Below are 19,091 nucleotides of genomic sequence, written 5' to 3'. Positions count from 1 at the left end.
CTACTGGGGACCTCTGAACCAAGGGAGGCAGCCGGTGACATTGTACAATAAGTATTAAATCCTGTCTTACTTTTTTCTTTTTCTTCTTACAGCTGCACCTGCAGCTTACGGAATTTCCCAGGCAAGGGGTCAAAGCAGATCTGCAGCTGAAGGCCTTTGCCACAGCAACATAGGATCCAAGTTGCAGCTTGCAGCAACATTGGAATCTTAACCCACTGAGCGAGGCCAGGAATCAAAACCCACAAGACAATGCTGGGGTCTTAGCCCAGTGTTTGATCTTTCATATGTCTGGGAGGGTTCACACGCTACTCCCTTGCTTTAGAAAGCAGCCCTTTCTCCCTACTCAGAGTGGAAAGGAATGCAGAACTCTCAAGTCTCCTTAAACACATGTATCCATTTGTGAGAGTGAGGATTCATTTTTTTCTGGTTTTTTTTTTTTTTTTCTTTTCTTTTCTTTTTAGGGTCATACCTAAGGCATATGGAGGTTCCCAGGCTAGGGGGTGAATCAGAGCTATAGCTGCTGGCCAATGCCACAGCCACAGCAACTCGGGATCCAAGCTACATCTGCAACCTACACCACAGCTCACAGCAACGCCAGGTCCCTAGCCCACTGAGCAAGGCCAGGGATTGAATCTGCGTCCTCATGAATGCCATTCAGATTCGTTTCGGCTGATCATGAGGGGAACTCCAAGAGTGAGGATTCTTAGCAGAAGTGACTGGTCTGTCTGGGATTTACTCTAATTAAAATGTATTTTTTACAGAGTAAAGCTTCAGATCCATCGATTTAGAAATTGTGGCACAAATGTTCTAAAAGAAGAAAAGCAGTGGGCCCAGCTCCAAAAAACACTTATTAAGGTGTATTGTTGCTAAAACAGTTTTTGGTGCTTGGATACAAAACACCTGACTTTGTGTCTGTCCTTTGCTCTGAATCACTTCACTTTGCTCCCTGTCTCCTCTTCCAAAGCTCAGGCGGGATAATCAGTATATACCTTATTCCCTCTTGGAATAAGGAACCGAATATCAAGTTGCATTAACTTTTCGGGGTTACCATATCGAAGTGCTAGAGACTGGGTGGCTGTAACAACAGAAGTGCATTTTCTCACCGTTCTGGAGGCCAGACGTCTGAGATCAAGGCGTCAGCAGGGTTGGTTTCGTCTGAGGCCTCTCGGACAGTCGTCTGCTCCCTGTGTCTTCACGTGGTTTCCTTCTGTATGTGTCTCTGTCCACATTTTCTTTTCTCATAACGGCCACCCGTCATATTGGGTTAGGACCCACCCTAAGGACCTCCTTTTCACTCAGTTGCCTCTGTGTCCAGTTAAAGCCACATTCTGAGATGCTGGGGATTAGGACTTCAACATATGAATTTGGCTAGGGACATAATTCAGCCTATAACACAAAGTAACCTTTTGAGAAAATGTTTGGACTTCATTACTGTGTTTTATTTAATTTTTCTTTTTAGGGCATCCCACAGCATATGGAGTTCTCAGACCAGGGATCCGATCAGAACCACAGTTGTGACCTACACCACAGCTGTGGCAATGCTGGATTCTTACCCCACTGTGCCAGGCTGGAGATCAAACCGCCACCCCAGTGTGGAAGGGACGCCGCTGATCCCACTGTGCTACAGCAGGAGCTCCACTGTTCTCTATTTTAATGATAATAATTGTTAGCATTTATTGAATTAAGTGCCAGACACTGTTTCAAAGTATTTTCCATTCGTTAATTTATTTAATCATCACAACATCCTGATGAGGCTGAGATTGTTATTTCCGGTTTTACAGATGAGGAAACTGAGGCACTGAGGACTTCAGGAACTTGCCCACTGTTTCACAGCCAGGAAGAGGCAGATTGCAGATTTGGAGCCCAGAGAGTGCTGTTCTTAGTGTACACTGCCTCCTTGATGCTGCTGGTCTCCCCCGGTGCCACCTCCAGCTTCGGGCTCCAGAACCTTCACGGTCAGGCTCTGGGTTCTGACCTTTTCCTGTCTTCAGGTGTGTTATAAGACTGATTTCTGGCCACTCCAACCTATTCCCACATGGGTGCAGCTCCTGAAGTCAGGCTGATGATACTCTGGGGAGGGAGAATCACTTCTTTTTGGGCTTCACACCAAAGATTTGGAGTAATGAGTATGTCCTTGTTTCTGGTCTCCACTGGAAGAAGAGTTGAAAACACGGATTGAAAAGTGGGAACAGGAGCATGCGAAGGCCTTTGTGGTAAATGGACAAAACTTGACGGAGTGTGTAGCAGAACAATGGGAGACACATCGACTGGGGGGAGAGAAAGCCGAGCAGGAGGGAGTCAGTGAACCCCATTTGGGAAGAGGGGAGATGGTCACGAGTGAGCAGCCCAGTTGCCGCCAAGGCCCTGGGTTGGCTGCAGAAGGGGTAGCTCACGGCAGCTCTTTTTAGTTCTGGGTACTCTGGCATGAGATTTCTGGCCCTGCCTCTGCTCCCATCCCAGACCTGTTTCCCTGCTGGGATTTACCACTGTTGCTTCTGACTTTCACACAGCAACTAAAGAATAAGAAGCAGGCAGAGACACAGATGCTCCACGGCAGCCCTCCACGGACACCCAGCAAGCGGCGAGGTCTGGCACCCAGCACTCTGGGCAAAGTGCGCAAGGTAAACGGGAGGCTTTGTGAACTGCAGTGGACGAGGCGTTTATTAGTGAGGCTGGGGCTCTGGCCCATCTCTTGCATTCTGTCCTGCAGAGGTGAGAAAGGCCTTTTCTAGCCTTCCAGACTGAAGTTTAATCCTGAGTGGCGACTTGACAGTGACAGTCAAGGAGTGGCTAGCTTTGATGTGTGGCAGGTGTGTGAAAGGAGACTTGCATGCTTAGCCAGTGGAATACCCAATACTCCTTGGTCTTTAAAGCAGAAAATCGGGGAGTTCTTCTTTCCTTCCTCCTTTCCTTTTTTTCTAAACCTTTTCTTTGATAAATGAAGTGATGCATTATTTTCCTTTTCCTTCTTCAACTTACACTTTATAAATATGTAGAACATTTTTAAAAAATCACCTGTGTTTTTTTTTTTTACAGGAGAACCAGTGAGAATATATGGTGTTTTTCCTGCTTTTGTAAAAAGCTTTTACAAAATAGAGATCACATATAATTTTGATTTCTCCTTTTCTCCTGCTAAGTTTTGGTTGTGACTTCTATTTTTTTTTTTTTTTTGGTCTTTTTGCTATTTCTTTGGGCCGCTTCTGCGGCATATGGAGGTTCCCAGGCTAGGGGTCCAATCGGAGCTGTAGCCACCGGCCTACGCCAGAGCCATAGCAACGCAGGATCTGAGCCGAGTCTGCAACCTACACCACAGCTCACGGCAACGCCAGATCGTTAACCCACGGAGCAAGGGCAGGGACCGAACCCGCAAGCTCATGGTTCCTAGTCGGATTCGTTAACCACTGCGCCACGACGGGAACTCCTGGTTGTGACTTCTTTTTCTTGGCATTAAACTTTCTTCAAATACATGCTCAGTATTAACTGTATATTCTGATGTCATTAATCATATGCAACTGCAAATGGCATCCTTCCAGTTTTCATATCGTGGGAAAGCGAGGGTCAAAGTTAACAGGGAACTCCTCTGGCTTGGGCACGTTCCTCATGAGTAGGCTGAGGCTCAGCCATGCAGGAGCAGGAGGGGTGAGACTGCAAGCCTAGGACGGGGCTGTCAGTGTGGCCCAACCGCACAGCTGAACAAGCCACACCTACTTGTTCCAGATTCTAAGCTCCCAGGATTCCATTATCACTGAGATGCTAAGAGTGAACAGATGTAAAGTGTCAAAAGCTAAATGAGAAAAAGAAGAGAACAGTCATTCGGAGCCCCAGCAAGTATCATGGAACGCCCTGGGATGTGCCCAGGAAACTAGAGTCACCGGAGGCTCACTTCAAAAGCTGGTCTTCAGTTGCGGCTGAGCAAAGTCCCGGCCTGCGGGTTCCAGCCCGTTGACACTGGATCACGAAACACAAATAGGTACTCTCTCCCAAGGAGAGGGGTGGGAGTGTTCGCTAAAATGTGTTCAGTATCAAGATAAGGGTTTTGCATATCATTAAGGGTTTGTCTTTTTTAAACCGGAAGTGTAGGATTGCAGACACACATGTAATAAAAAGATGGTACCAGCCTTTGATAATTTGTGTGTGTGGTCATTATAAGGATGATACATTGATTGATTTTTTTTTTTCTCTCTCTACAGGTGTCATTACTTCTACCAGTTTGAGGAGAAAAACACCCGCTGGTGTCAAGCCTGGAACCAATGAGAAGAACCTGGAGCTCATTGGCAGCATCCTCAGTGGTGGGTACCCTGACTAACCCCAGCCCTCGGCGCAACTCCAGCATTAATTCTGTTGCCAGCACCTATTCTGAGTTTGTGGCAATTCACCTTTTCTAATATCCACCAGTCCCTGGGGAGCACACAGTTAGAGCAGAGTGGGTATCTTTTCAAGGACACCCAAGCTATTAGTTAGGACAGTACTTTGAAGGCTGAGACTCACTTTCCTGCCTTGACCATGATATGAGGGGTGGTAGTTTAAGGGAGGTATCTAGGAAGGAAGATGGCAGCAGCAACCAGGCATTTCACCTGGATCCTTCTGCTTAAGAAATAACTTTCACTGGCTGCAGGAGATGACCCTGCTAATTGCTGCCCTGGTGCTCTCTTGGTGGAGTTCTTGGTAATTGTCTTAATTCTTTATTCTTAGAAGGATCCGTCCCTCTCTGACAGCTCCACTGTTGGGCTTCAGGTCTGTATGGCAACCCCTGCACGTCCCCTTTTCAAACTGATCTGTCATCTGCCAGCTTCATTACCGTCTGGACATAGGGCTACACTAACCAGTCTCAGCTGTACAAGCTCATAAAAACCTTTTTTTTTACAAAGGAAGTAGAAATTCCTAACATAGATTTCAAAAATAATAACTATCTGGTTTAAATTCCCAACCTGCTGATTAACTTATTCAGACTTGGATTCTCAGCCCATGTAAAGTCAGGCTGGGTCGGAGTTCCCGTTGTGGCTCAGTGGTTAACGGCTCCAACTGAGCCACGAGGTTGTGGGTTAAGGATCCGGTGTTGCCGTGAGTTGTGGTGTAGGTCGCAGACGTGGCTCGGATCCCGAGTTGGCTGTGGCTGTGGCGTAGGCTGGTGGCTATAGCTCCAATTAGACCCCTAGCCTGGAACCTCCACATGCCACAAGTGCCGCCCTAAAAAAGACAAAAAAAAAAAAAAAAGAAAGGCCAAGTTGTTTTTTTAATTTAATCACGTTATTTTACATCAGAAAACTTCACCCTCCCCAGTTGTGACATTGAAGGTCCCCAGTGCACTGGAGATGATAGAGGCCCCATCACATGGGGCGGGGAGCCCCAGCTGTGTGCTGCCTATGAGGTTCTTGGCCTGTGTGCTGATTATTTCCTGGAGTCTATGTCTTACTAACCCCTCAGAGCTGAATTGCCCACTTTGCTTCTGCTCTGAGCTACCCAAGGCTCATTTCTTTGCCTTTGCCTGTTTCTGTCGCATAGAGCTGCTAAAGCAGGGATGGAGCACTGGAAGGAAGCGATTTCTCCCATGATGCTCTCCGGCCCCTAGTAACCTGCTCCTTCGCCAGCTCTGAACTGCCGTGCCCTTTCCTTCACGGTGGATGTTCTCTCCTCCCTCTTTATGTTCCTGGTGAGAGGCGAGGCTGCCCCTCACCCTGGGAGGGGAATATCGAGTTAAAGCTGAACGTTTGGTCAGTTTCTATGTGCTTGAAAGCCTGGACATGCTCCATTACCCCGGGCCTCACTTACAGGAGTGAATGAGTAACAGATGGAAATCCGTCACAGGCCCAGTGGGTCCTTAGACACTTGGTTTTATTTTGACTCAAGAAATGCCGTAAAACTTAGTTCATAGCAGTAGGTGTAAGTTTGAGCGCATGAACCTAACTCCGTTCCCTGCCCGTAACTGTGCTTGTGGAAGCCCTGCCAGGGGCTTGTCACTGGCTTCACCGTTACTCAGCAGGATGATCGTGCTCGTCCTCTGGCTGCGGGCCGTGAAGCAGTTTTGGTTTGTGCACTTGGGGTTAGCAAGCGATATCTTTTTTTTTACGGACGTCGAAATAATGCAGTAGCTTCCAAGGCTTTGCTCTCACCTAAAGCCTGTCCCCAGCACTCAGGGGACAGCCTTCCTCCTGATGGAGATGTCTGGGTGTCAGAAGGTGCAATGCCCTGACTCACTGCCCAACAGGTGACAGGGAGGCTGGGAGCACCTTTTTTTTGCCTTTTCTAGGGCCACGCCCAGGGCATATGGAGGTTCCCAGGCTAGGGGTCGAATCGGAGCAGAAGCCGCCAGCCTATACCAGGATCACAGCAACGCAGGATCTGAGCCACGTCTGCAACCTACACCACAGCTCTCGGCAACGCTGGATCCTTAACCCACTGAGCAAGGTCAGGGATCGAACCCGCAAGCTCATGGTTCCTAGTCGGATTCGTTAACCACTGCGCCACGACGGGAACTCCCAGGAGCACCTTTATTACTGGGTACAGTTCTGTTTTGTAGGGCGGGGCCTTTGTAGGGTGTGCGTATGCACACACATGCTTGTCTGAACTCTGCTTCAGTTTTTCTCTGGGTCAAGTTCCTCCGCCCTCGTCACCTGCCAACTTAGTGGGAGGCCGTGTGGATGGGCTGGGCCGTCTCCATTGCGGAGACCTGGAACTTTGCACATGTCAGTACTGGGGAGTTGTTCCTGCTGTAGTGTCCACAGCGAGACTCCTTCTTTACCTACCCTGTTGATACTGTGCCCCCAAAGCACTATTATTTATTCTTCTTGTGTGCCTGTGCCAGCACTACTGTCAGCACATTAAATGGTTCTCAGCTGCTTACCAGTGTGGACTTGGTCTGTGTCAGCCATACTGTTTAGTCATATGTATACATGTCCTGATTTTAAAATATAAATGTATTCTCAAAATAAATTAAAATGTGTATAATTAAATTTCAGAACTATATATTATGGTGTGCGTTTTCATTGTTCCTCAAGTCAATTCTTGGTTGGTTTTGTCTGTGGAAAACAGACAAGACTAAAAGAACTTATAAGAAGTTGTTAGTTGTGGGAATTCCCATTCTGCTGAGCAGTAACAGCCAGCTGGTGTCCATGAGGACACGGGTTCGATCTGCAGCCTCCCTCAGTGGGTTAAGGATCCAGCATTGCCATGAGCTGTGGTGTAGGTCACAGAAGCAGTTTGGATCTGGCATCGCTGTGGCTGTGGTGTAGGCTGGCAACTGCAGCTCTGATTCGACCTCTAGCCTAGGAACTTCCATGTGCTGCAGGTGTGGCCCTAAAAAGCAAAAAAAAAAAAAAAAAAAAAAAAAGACGAAGAAAAAAAATTTTAGTTGGAAGTATAATTTTCACATTTTGCCTGTTTCTAAATTAAGAACAACTCTTGTTCTCAGATAAAAAGCTGTTTGAGTGGAATAAGAAGCCTCACTTGTAATGGATAAAGAGGCTGAGCTCCTGTTAGGACACTTGTGGTTTCGTTGCTATGTGCCAGTCTTTGTACGCAGATACATTTTCTTTGGGGTAAATGCTAGGAGTGGAATGGCTGGATCATACATATGGCAGGTGTATGTTTAACTTTTTGAAAAACTGTCACTTTTCCAAGGTGGTTGCACTATTATGTAGGAAGGTTCCCTTTTCTGCGTGTCTTCTCCAGTGCGTGGTGTGGTGAGGCTCCATGACCTGAACTGTGTTGGTAGCTGTTGAATGGCTTCTCCTTGTGCTCGTGGCCTGCGCTTCCCCAATGCCTGACGACGCTGAACGTCGTTTCCTGCGCTGCTTTGTCATCATTCTTACCTTCTTTGGCGAAGTACCTGTTCACTAGTTTTGCCATCTGAAAAATTGGGTTGTGGGTTTTTTTGTTTTTGTCGTTGTTGTTTTGGCTTTTGTCTTTTTAGGACTGTACCTGTGGCACATGGACGTTCCCAGCTAGGGGTCCAATCAGAGCTATATCTGCTGGCCTATACCAGGGCCACAGCAACGCCGCATCGGAGCCGCCTCTGTGACCTACACCACAGTCCACGCCGGATCCTTAACCCCCTGAGTGAAGCCAGGGATCAAACCCACAACCTCATGGTTCCTAGTCAGATTCGTTTCTGCTGTGCCACAATGGGAACTCCAGGTTGTGGTCTTTTATTTTTTAATTTTTTTTAATTTCCCCCCCTTTTTTAATTTTTTCAATTTCTCCAATACATGTTTTTTTTTTTTTCCTACCGTACAGCATAGTGACCCAGTTACACATGTATGTATGCATTCTATTTTCTCACATTATCACGCTCCATCATAAGTGACTAGACATAATTCCCAGTGCTACACAGCAGGATCTCATTGCCTATCCATTCCAAAGGCAATAGTCTGCATCTATTAATCCCAAGCTCCCAGTCTATTCCACTCCCTCCCCCTCCCCCTCGACAGCCACAAATCTATTCTCCAAGTCCATGGTTTTCTTTTCTGTGGCAAGGTTCATTTGTGCCATATATTAGATTCCAGATATGAGTGATATCATGTGGTATTTGTCTTTCTCTTTCTGACTGACTTCACTCAGTATGAGAGTGTCTAGTTCCATCCATGTTGTTGAAAATGGCATTATTTTGTTCTTTTTTACCTGCATACTGTTCTCCATAGTAGCTGTACCAGTTTACATTCCCACCAACAGTGCAAGAGGGTTCCCTTTTCTCCACACCCCCTCCAGCATTTGTTATTCATGGACTTATTAATGATGGCCATTCTGACTGGTGTGAGGTGGTATCTCCTGGTAGTTTTGATTTGCATTTCTCTAATAATCAGTGATGTTGAGCATTTTTTCATGTGCTTGTTGGCCATCTGTGTATCTTCTTTGGAGAAATGTCTATTCACGTCTTTTACCCATTTTTTTTAATTGGGTTTTTGGCTTTTTTGCTGTTGAGTTGTAGAAGTTACTTGTATATTTTAGAGATTAAGCCTTTGTCAGTTGTATTGTTTGAAACTATTTTCTCCCATTCTGTAAGTTGTAGTTTTGGTTTCTTTTAAGTTTCCTTTGCTGTGCAAAAGCTTTTCCATTTCATTGGGTCCCATTGGTTTATTTTTGCTTTTATTTCTGTTGCTTTGGAGGCTAACCTGAGAAAACATTTGTAAGGTTGATGTCAGAGAGTGTTTTGCCTATGTTCTCTTTCCAGGAGTTTGATGGTGTCTTGTCTTATCTTTAAGTCTTTGAGCCATTTTCAGTTTATTTTCGTGCATGGTGTGAGGTGGGGTTCTAGTTTCATTGATTTGCATGCAGCTGTCCAGTTTTCCTAGCAATTCTTGCTGAAAAGACTGTCTTTTCCTATTTTATGTTCTTTCCTCCTTTGTCAAAGATTAATTGACCGCAGGTGTCTGGGTTTATTTCTGGGTTCTCTATTCTGTTTCTGGGTCTCTATGTCTGTGTTGGTACTACCACACTATCTTCATGACTGTGGCTTTGTAATACTGCCTGAAGTCTGGGAGAGTTATGCTTCCTGCTTGGTTTTTGTTCTTCAGCATTGCTTTGGAAATTCTGGGTCTTTTGTGGTTCCGTATACACTTTTGGATTGTTCGCTTTAGTTCTGTGAAAAATGTCATGGGTAATTTGATGAGGATTGCATTAAATCTGTAGATTGCTTTGGGTAGTATGGCCGTTTTTACAATATTAATTTTTCCAACCCAGGAGCATGGAGTACCTTCCCATTTCTTTACATCTTTAATTTCCTTGATTGATGCTTTATAATTCTCGGCATATATGTCTTTTACCTCCTTGGTCAGGTGTATTCCCAGGTATTTGATTTTTGGGGGTGCAACTTTAAAGGGTATTGTATTTTTGTATCCCTTTTCTAATATTTCATTATTAGCATCGAGAAATGTGACTGCTTTCTGAATGTTAATCTTATATCCTGCTACTTTGCTGAATTTGTTGATCATTTCAAGTAGTTTTTGGGTTGAGTCCTTGGGGTTTTCTATATATACTATCATGTCATCTGCATGCAGTGATAGTTTTACCTCTTCTCTTCCTGTTTGGATGCCTTTTATTTCTTTTGTTTGTCTGATTGCTGTGGCTAGGACTTCCAATACTATGTTGAATAACAGCAGTAGAGTGGGCATCCTTGTCTTGTTCCAGATTTTAGTGGGAAGGCTTTCAGCTTTTCTCCATTGAGTATGATATTTGCTGTGAGTTTGTCAAAAATGGCAGTGATTATGTTGAGATATGTTCCCTCTGTACCCACTTTGGTAAGAGTTTTGATCATGAATGGATGTTGAACTTCATCAAATGCTTTTTCTGCATCTCTTGAGGTGATCATGTGGTTTTTTACTTTTTTTTTTGTTAATGTGGTGTATGACATTGATTGATTTGCATATGTTGAACCATTCAACCTGGGATGAATCCCACCTGGTCATGGTGTATGATCTTTTTTATGTTGTTGGATTCTGTTGCCTCAAATTTTTTTGAGAATTTTTGCGTCTATATTCATCAAAGATATTGTCTGATGGTTTTCTCTTTTGGTGGTATCTTTGTCTGGTTTTGGACATCATAGAATGTCTTTGGGAGTGTTTCTTCTTCAACATTTTGAAAAAGATTAAGGAGGATGGGTTTAAGTTCCTCTTTGTATATTTGGTAGAATTCACCTGTGAAGCCATCTGTTCCTGTACTTTTATTTGTAGGGAGTGTTTTTATGACATATTAAATTTCATTTCTAGTGATCAGTCTGTTCAGTTGATCTATTTCTTCTTGATTTAGTTTTGTCAGGCTGTAAGTCTCCAGAAAGCTGTCCATTTCTTCTAGGTTGTCAAATTTGTTAACATACAGTTCATAGTATTCGCTCATGGTATTTTTTTTTTTCCCCTGAATTTATTGGCCTGTCATGGAGTATAAGTGGTAACATTTCTTTGACAAATCTCTCTCGCTCTTTTTTTTTTTTTTTTTTTCGGTCTTTTTGTCCTCTTAGGGCCACACCCGAGGCACATGGGGGTTCTCAGGCTAGGGGTCTAATCGGAGCCATAGCTGCTTGCCTACACGACAGCCACAGCAACGCCAGATCTGAGCCGCATCTGTAACCTACACCACAGCCCATGGCAATGCTGGATCCCCAACCCAGTGATTGAGGCCAGGGATCGAACCCACAACCTCATGGTTCCTACTCAGATCTGTTTTCTTTGTGCCACGATGGGAACTCCTCTCATGGTTTTTTGTATTTCTGCAATATTTGTTGTGACCTCTCCTTTTTCGTTTCTTATTTTGTTTACTTGGGGTTTTTCTCTCTTCTTCTTGGTGATTCTAGCCAGAGGTTTGTCAATTTTGTTGACCTTTTCAAAGAACCACCTCTTGGTTTTATTTATTTATTTATTTATTTGTGTTTTGTCTTATTTTAGGGCCACACCCACAGTATATGGAGGTTCCCAGGCTAGGGATTTAATCGGAGCTATAGCTGCTGGTCTCCACCAGAGCCACAGCAATGCCATATCCGAGCCATGTCTGCAACCTGCATCACAGCTCACGGCAATGCCAGATCCTTAACCCACTGAGTGAGGCCAGGGATTGAACCCGCAACGTCCTGGTTCCTAGTCAGATTCGTTTCTGCTGTGCCACAATGGGAACTCCAGGTTGTGGTCTTTTATTTTTTAATTTTTTTTAATTTCCCCCCCTTTTTTAATTTTTTCAATTTCTCCAATACATGTTTTTTTTTTTTTCCTACCGTACAGCATAGTGACCCAGTTACACATGTATGTATGCATTCTATTTTCTCACATTATCACGCTCCATCATAAGTGACTAGACATAATTCCCAGTGCTACACAGCAGGATCTCATTGCCTATCCATTCCAAAGGCAATAGTCTGCATCTATTAATCCCAAGCTCCCAGTCTATTCCACTCCCTCCCCCTCCCCCTCGACAGCCACAAATCTATTCTCCAAGTCCATGGTTTTCTTTTCTGTGGCAAGGTTCATTTGTGCCATATATTAGATTCCAGATATGAGTGATATCATGTGGTATTTGTCTTTCTCTTTCTGACTGACTTCACTCAGTATGAGAGTGTCTAGTTCCATCCATGTTGTTGAAAATGGCATTATTTTGTTCTTTTTTACCTGCATACTGTTCTCCATAGTAGCTGTACCAGTTTACATTCCCACCAACAGTGCAAGAGGGTTCCCTTTTCTCCACACCCCCTCCAGCATTTGTTATTCATGGACTTATTAATGATGGCCATTCTGACTGGTGTGAGGTGGTATCTCCTGGTAGTTTTGATTTGCATTTCTCTAATAATCAGTGATGTTGAGCATTTTTTCATGTGCTTGTTGGCCATCTGTGTATCTTCTTTGGAGAAATGTCTATTCACGTCTTTTACCCATTTTTTTTAATTGGGTTTTTGGCTTTTTTGCTGTTGAGTTGTAGAAGTTACTTGTATATTTTAGAGATTAAGCCTTTGTCAGTTGTATTGTTTGAAACTATTTTCTCCCATTCTGTAAGTTGTAGTTTTGGTTTCTTTTAAGTTTCCTTTGCTGTGCAAAAGCTTTTCCATTTCATTGGGTCCCATTGGTTTATTTTTGCTTTTATTTCTGTTGCTTTGGAGGCTAACCTGAGAAAACATTTGTAAGGTTGATGTCAGAGAGTGTTTTGCCTATGTTCTCTTTCCAGGAGTTTGATGGTGTCTTGTCTTATCTTTAAGTCTTTGAGCCATTTTCAGTTTATTTTCGTGCATGGTGTGAGGTGGGGTTCTAGTTTCATTGATTTGCATGCAGCTGTCCAGTTTTCCTAGCAATTCTTGCTGAAAAGACTGTCTTTTCCTATTTTATGTTCTTTCCTCCTTTGTCAAAGATTAATTGACCGCAGGTGTCTGGGTTTATTTCTGGGTTCTCTATTCTGTTTCTGGGTCTCTATGTCTGTGTTGGTACTACCACACTATCTTCATGACTGTGGCTTTGTAATACTGCCTGAAGTCTGGGAGAGTTATGCTTCCTGCTTGGTTTTTGTTCTTCAGCATTGCTTTGGAAATTCTGGGTCTTTTGTGGTTCCGTATACACTTTTGGATTGTTCGCTTTAGTTCTGTGAAAAATGTCATGGGTAATTTGATGAGGATTGCATTAAATCTGTAGATTGCTTTGGGTAGTATGGCCGTTTTTACAATATTAATTTTTCCAACCCAGGAGCATGGAGTACCTTCCCATTTCTTTACATCTTTAATTTCCTTGATTGATGCTTTATAATTCTCGGCATATATGTCTTTTACCTCCTTGGTCAGGTGTATTCCCAGGTATTTGATTTTTGGGGGTGCAACTTTAAAGGGTATTGTATTTTTGTATCCCTTTTCTAATATTTCATTATTAGCATCGAGAAATGTGACTGCTTTCTGAATGTTAATCTTATATCCTGCTACTTTGCTGAATTTGTTGATCATTTCAAGTAGTTTTTGGGTTGAGTCCTTGGGGTTTTCTATATATACTATCATGTCATCTGCATGCAGTGATAGTTTTACCTCTTCTCTTCCTGTTTGGATGCCTTTTATTTCTTTTGTTTGTCTGATTGCTGTGGCTAGGACTTCCAATACTATGTTGAATAACAGCAGTAGAGTGGGCATCCTTGTCTTGTTCCAGATTTTAGTGGGAAGGCTTTCAGCTTTTCTCCATTGAGTATGATATTTGCTGTGAGTTTGTCAAAAATGGCAGTGATTATGTTGAGATATGTTCCCTCTGTACCCACTTTGGTAAGAGTTTTGATCATGAATGGATGTTGAACTTCATCAAATGCTTTTTCTGCATCTCTTGAGGTGATCATGTGGTTTTTTACTTTTTTTTTGTTAATGTGGTGTATGACATTGATTGATTTGCATATGTTGAACCATTCAACCTGGGATGAATCCCACCTGGTCATGGTGTATGATCTTTTTTATGTTGTTGGATTCTGTTGCCTCAAATTTTTTTGAGAATTTTTGCGTCTATATTCATCAAAGATATTGTCTGATGGTTTTCTCTTTTGGTGGTATCTTTGTCTGGTTTTGGACATCATAGAATGTCTTTGGGAGTGTTTCTTCTTCAACATTTTGAAAAAGATTAAGGAGGATGGGTTTAAGTTCCTCTTTGTATATTTGGTAGAATTCACCTGTGAAGCCATCTGTTCCTGTACTTTTATTTGTAGGGAGTGTTTTTATGACATATTAAATTTCATTTCTAGTGATCAGTCTGTTCAGTTGATCTATTTCTTCTTGATTTAGTTTTGTCAGGCTGTAAGTCTCCAGAAAGCTGTCCATTTCTTCTAGGTTGTCAAATTTGTTAACATACAGTTCATAGTATTCGCTCATGGTATTTTTTTTTTTCCCCTGAATTTATTGGCCTGTCATGGAGTATAAGTGGTAACATTTCTTTGACAAATCTCTCTCGCTCTTTTTTTTTTTTTTTTTTTCGGTCTTTTTGTCCTCTTAGGGCCACACCCGAGGCACATGGGGGTTCTCAGGCTAGGGGTCTAATCGGAGCCATAGCTGCTTGCCTACACGACAGCCACAGCAACGCCAGATCTGAGCCGCATCTGTAACCTACACCACAGCCCATGGCAATGCTGGATCCCCAACCCAGTGATTGAGGCCAGGGATCGAACCCACAACCTCATGGTTCCTACTCAGATCTGTTTTCTTTGTGCCACGATGGGAACTCCTCTCATGGTTTTTTGTATTTCTGCAATATTTGTTGTGACCTCTCCTTTTTCGTTTCTTATTTTGTTTACTTGGGGTTTTTCTCTCTTCTTCTTGGTGATTCTAGCCAGAGGTTTGTCAATTTTGTTGACCTTTTCAAAGAACCACCTCTTGGTTTTATTTATTTATTTATTTATTTGTGTTTTGTCTTATTTTAGGGCCACACCCACAGTATATGGAGGTTCCCAGGCTAGGGATTTAATCGGAGCTATAGCTGCTGGTCTCCACCAGAGCCACAGCAATGCCATATCCGAGCCATGTCTGCAACCTGCATCACAGCTCACGGCAATGCCAGATCCTTAACCCACTGAGTGAGGCCAGGGATTGAACCCGCAACGTCCTGGTTCCTAGTCAGATTCATTTCCTCTGCGCCACAGCGGGAACTCTGGTTTATTGATTTTTGTCTGTTGTTTTTTGAATCTCTATTTTATCGATTTCCTCTTTGATCTTTATGATTTCCTTCCTTCTGCTGACTTCAGCTTTTTTTGTTCTTCTTTCTCTGATTCATTTAGGTGGTGGCTTAAGTTGTCAATTTGAGATTTTTGTTCTTTTTTGAGGATGGCCTATATTGCTATGAATTTCCCTCTGAGCACTGCTTTTGTGGCATCCCATAGGTTTTGAGTGGTTGTGTCTTCATTATCATTTTTCTCGAGGTATTTTTTAATTTCCTTCTTGATTTCCTCATTGACCCATTAGTGTTGTTTAGTCTCCATGTAGTAGGTTTTCTCTCATTTCTTTTCCTGTAGTTGATTTCTAGTTTCATGCCATTATGGTCAGAGAAGATACTTGAAATAATTTCTCTACTCTTAAATTTGTTGAAGTTAGCTTTGTGCCTAGTATGTGATCAATCTTTGAGAATGTTCCATGTACACTATGAAGAATATATATTCTGATTTTTTTTTGGATGTAATGTCCTAAATTATCAATTAAGTAACTTTTCTTTTATGTCATTTAGTATCTCTGTTGCTTTATTGATTTTTCTGTTTAGAGGATCTGTCCATTGCTGTGAGTGGGGTGTTAAAATCTCCTGCTATGATTGTGTTCCCATTGATTTCTCCTTTTATGTTTGTTAGTATTTGTTGTAGGTATCTTGGGTGCTCCTATATTATGGGCATATATATTGACGATGGTAATATCCTCTTTGAATGGATCCTTTAACCATTAAATAGTGTCCTTCTTTGTCTTTCTTTATGGCCATTGTCTGATATGAGTTTGCAACTCCTGCATTCCTTTCTGGTCCACTGGCATGAAATATCTTTCCCATCCCCTCACTTTCAGTCTATGTGTGTTCTTTGCCCTAAGGTAAGTTTCTTGTAGACAGCAGGTTGAAGGTTTTTGCTTTTTTATTCAATCGGCCACTCTGTGCCTTTGATTGGATTATTCAGTCCATTGACATTTAAGGTGATTATTGATAGATATATATTTATTGCCATTTTAAACCTTTTCTACTTGGTTCTATGTTTCACTTTTCTTCCTTTCTTTTTTTGGTTGGATGATTTCCACTTATTTTATGCTTGAGTACTTTTCAGTTTTTTGGAGTGTAATGTTCAATTTTGATTTGTGGTTCCCTGTTTCTTAAGTATTTTAACCCCTTTGTATATCTGCTTGCTGTAGCCTGATAGTCATATAGGCTCAAACACATCATTACAAAAATAAAAAAGAATCTATTTTTTTCTCATTTTCCTTGCCCACATTGTATGATTCTGATGTCTTTTTTTTTTTTTTTTTTTTTAGCATCTTCACGTTTAGATCTGTATGCTGCCTTATTTAAGACACTGCTTTCCAATGGTGGTTTCCTCCATCCTAGATCTCTCCCCTCCTCTTTTTTTAATTTAGAGAAGCCCTTTCATTATTTCTTTTAGCATGGGTTTCATGTACTCTTTTAGTTTTTGTTTGTTGGAGAAATTCTTTATTTCCCCATCTATTTTAAATGATATTCTTGATGGATAGAGTATTCTAGGTTGCAGATTTTTTCCTTTCAGCTCTTTAGATGTATATCTTGTCACTCCTTCCTGGCCTGTAGTGTTTCTGTAGAGAAATCAGCTGATGGCCTTATGGGGTTTCCCTTATAATTAACGCTTTGCTTTTTTCTTGCCTTTAGAATCCTCTCTTTAGGAGTTCCCATCATGGCTCAGTGGTTAACATATCCGACATAGGAACCATGAGGTTGCGGGTTCAATCCCCGGCTTCGCTCAGTGGGTTAAGGATCTGGAGTTGCCGTGAGCTGTAGTGTAGGTTGCAGACATGGCTTGGATCCCGCGTTGCTTTGACTCTGGCGTAGGCTGGGTGGCTACACCTCCGATTTGTCCCCTAGGCTGGGAACCTCCAAATGCTGCAGGAGCGACCCTAGACAAAAGACAAAAAAAAAAAACCCAGAATCTTCTCTTAAACTTTTGCCATTTTTGCTATAATATGTCTTGGTGTGGGCGTGTTTGGGTTCAACTTGTTTTGGGGCCATCAGTGCTTCTTGTATCTTGATATCAGCATCCTTTAGTTTTGGAAAGTTTGTAGCCATAATTTCTTCAAATATATTTTCAATCCCCTTTTTCTTTTCCTTCCGGAACTCCTATTATGCGTAGATTGGTCTGATTTATATTATCCCATAGGTGTCTTACATTGCTTTCATGTTTTCTCATTTGGTTTTCTGTCTGCTGTCCTGATTGAGTGATTTCCATTATTCTATCTTTTACGTCATTTGTTCTTCTGCATTATTCATTATGGTCTTTATTGCCTTTATCTCAGTTTGTATCTCTGCAAATGAATTTTCTAGTTTTTCTTGGCTCCTCCTTATATTTTCTAGTTCCTTTCTGAGGGAATCTGCATTACCGTTCATATCCTCTCTTAATTCCGTCAGTATTTTCACTGTCTCCCTTTTGAACTCAATGTCTGTCAGACTGCAGGGGTCTGTTTCATTGTTGACTGCTTTAGGTGAAGTCTCCTGTTTTAACTGGGAATGGTTTCTGAGCTTCCTCATCTTGCTTGTGTTTTTCTTTCTCTGTGAGTTTGGGGAAGCCAAACCGTAGTCTTGTAAGTCTATTTCTAGCAAGAGTATCTCTTTGAATTTTTGGGGGGAGTTACTATTTATTTTTGGTGTGGGAGTTTGAATCTTTGCTGTGTCTTTCTTTGGTGTGAGCAGTCTGTTAGCCCCAGGATGCTCAGTGTGTTTTCAGGGGGAAGGGGGCAATGGGTAGGGCCAGCATTCAGTGCCTGGTTGTTGGGCTCTCAGCAGGAGCAAAGACCTACAGGAAGGTGGCACAGTTGACTTTTATTTACAGGGCCCTGGGAAGAGGTAATGAGCTCTAGATGGATCTGCAAGTTGACCAGAGCATTTGGCTGTAGCTGCAACAGGGTGCGTGAGTTCCCCGGGGAGTGAGAGCGAAAACGGCTTGTGTTTGATTGCAAGTGCCCTCCTCTGAGGTGATTGGAACCGCAGCTGGTGCCTGTTCAGGAACCTCTAGTGGGAGTGGGCCGTGACCGTCTCTAGCTTCAGTGATAGCTGAGGTGGTTTGCCTCCGCCACCTGCAGACCGTGCATGAGGTGATCCGTCTTGCTTAGCCCACATAGGAGGTGCTGCACGGGCGCTTCCCAGCTGCAGGATCCTGAGACATGACAGAGATCTGGCATGTGGGCACTGCCCTGAACATTCAGCAGTGGCAGTGCTAGGGCCGGTGTGTTCCCAAGGGTACGGGACCACCAATAGTTGGTTCGGTCACAATGCTGTCCTCTGTGGTGCCCTTGAGGTGAATGGGGCTGCAGTTGGTGCCTGTTCACTGACCCCTGGTGGTGTCCGGCCACTGCCACCTCTAGAGCCAGAGGTAACTGTGGTGGTTTACCCCTGCCACCTGGTCCTGCTTAGCCCCCGCAGGATGAGCTGAGCAAGGTGCTCTTCGTTGCAGGTTCCTAGGAAGGGACAGTGACCAAGCCTCTGGGCCCCTCCCAGAACGTTTGGGAGTGGCAGCTGCAGGGCGTGTGTGCTCCCAGGGGAGCAAGAGCAACGTCAGGTGGTGTTTCATTGTGTGTCCTTCTCTGTGAGGCCCTCCGGAGTGGCCGGGGCTGCAAGGGATTTTTGTCGAGATAGTCCCAGCTGCGGCAGCCCACGCCCACCTCTGGAGTCCGGAATAATTGTGGTGGTTTGCTCCCGCCACCTGCGGGTCCGGTCCACCGCGGGCCAGCAAGCGGCTTCCCGCTGCTGGAGACACCAGGTCTGCGGTGGGCCACTAAGCGACTTCTGGTCGCAAGAGGAGGCTGCGCCTAAGATGCACAGTCTAGAGCGGTGCGTTTGTGGCTTCCTGCGGGCGGGACGGCCCAGAGTGCGGGGGGCGGGCATGTGGCTTCTGGCCATTCGGCGTGGGGGGTTGCTGCACCGGGGACACTTCGCCCCCTACGAGCTGGCAGGCAAGCTGGCACT

At 43.7% G+C, this 19,091-nt stretch overlaps 1 protein-coding gene across 22 annotated transcripts in view; it reads left to right on the top strand.

Moving 5' to 3' along the window:
* Nucleotides 1–19,091, top strand: part of LOC146403622 (uncharacterized) — a 145,227-nt gene that overhangs the window by 11,954 nt on the left and 114,182 nt on the right. For 7 of the 22 annotated variants that reach the window (XR_014804635.1, XR_014804634.1, XR_014804637.1 and 4 more), the window contains exons 2-5: nt 1,782–1,991; nt 2,511–2,621; nt 3,718–3,970; nt 4,191–4,289. Coding sequence is in view for 9 of the 22 variants with exons in the window: in XM_084957803.1 (XP_084813929.1) it covers nt 4,251–4,289 (39 nt within the window). In the remaining 13 variants the exon portion in view is untranslated. Of the gene's footprint in view, nt 1–1,781; nt 1,992–2,510; nt 3,971–4,190; nt 4,329–4,692; nt 4,735–5,502; nt 6,964–19,091 lie in introns of those variants that run through there. The other 15 variants (XR_014804642.1, XR_014804640.1, XR_014804638.1 and 12 more) reach the window with 7 other exon arrangements.

This window comes from Sus scrofa, chromosome 5 (assembly GCF_054392235.1).
Source record: "Sus scrofa isolate SSC_HxYL_T2T_F1_AM1 chromosome 5, Sscrofa_HxYL_maternal_Yorkshire_Landrace_v2.0, whole genome shotgun sequence".
NCBI lineage: Eukaryota > Metazoa > Chordata > Mammalia > Artiodactyla > Suidae > Sus > Sus scrofa.
Note: the sequence above shows the minus strand (reverse complement) of the source record. Positions and strands in the feature narration are given on the sequence as shown.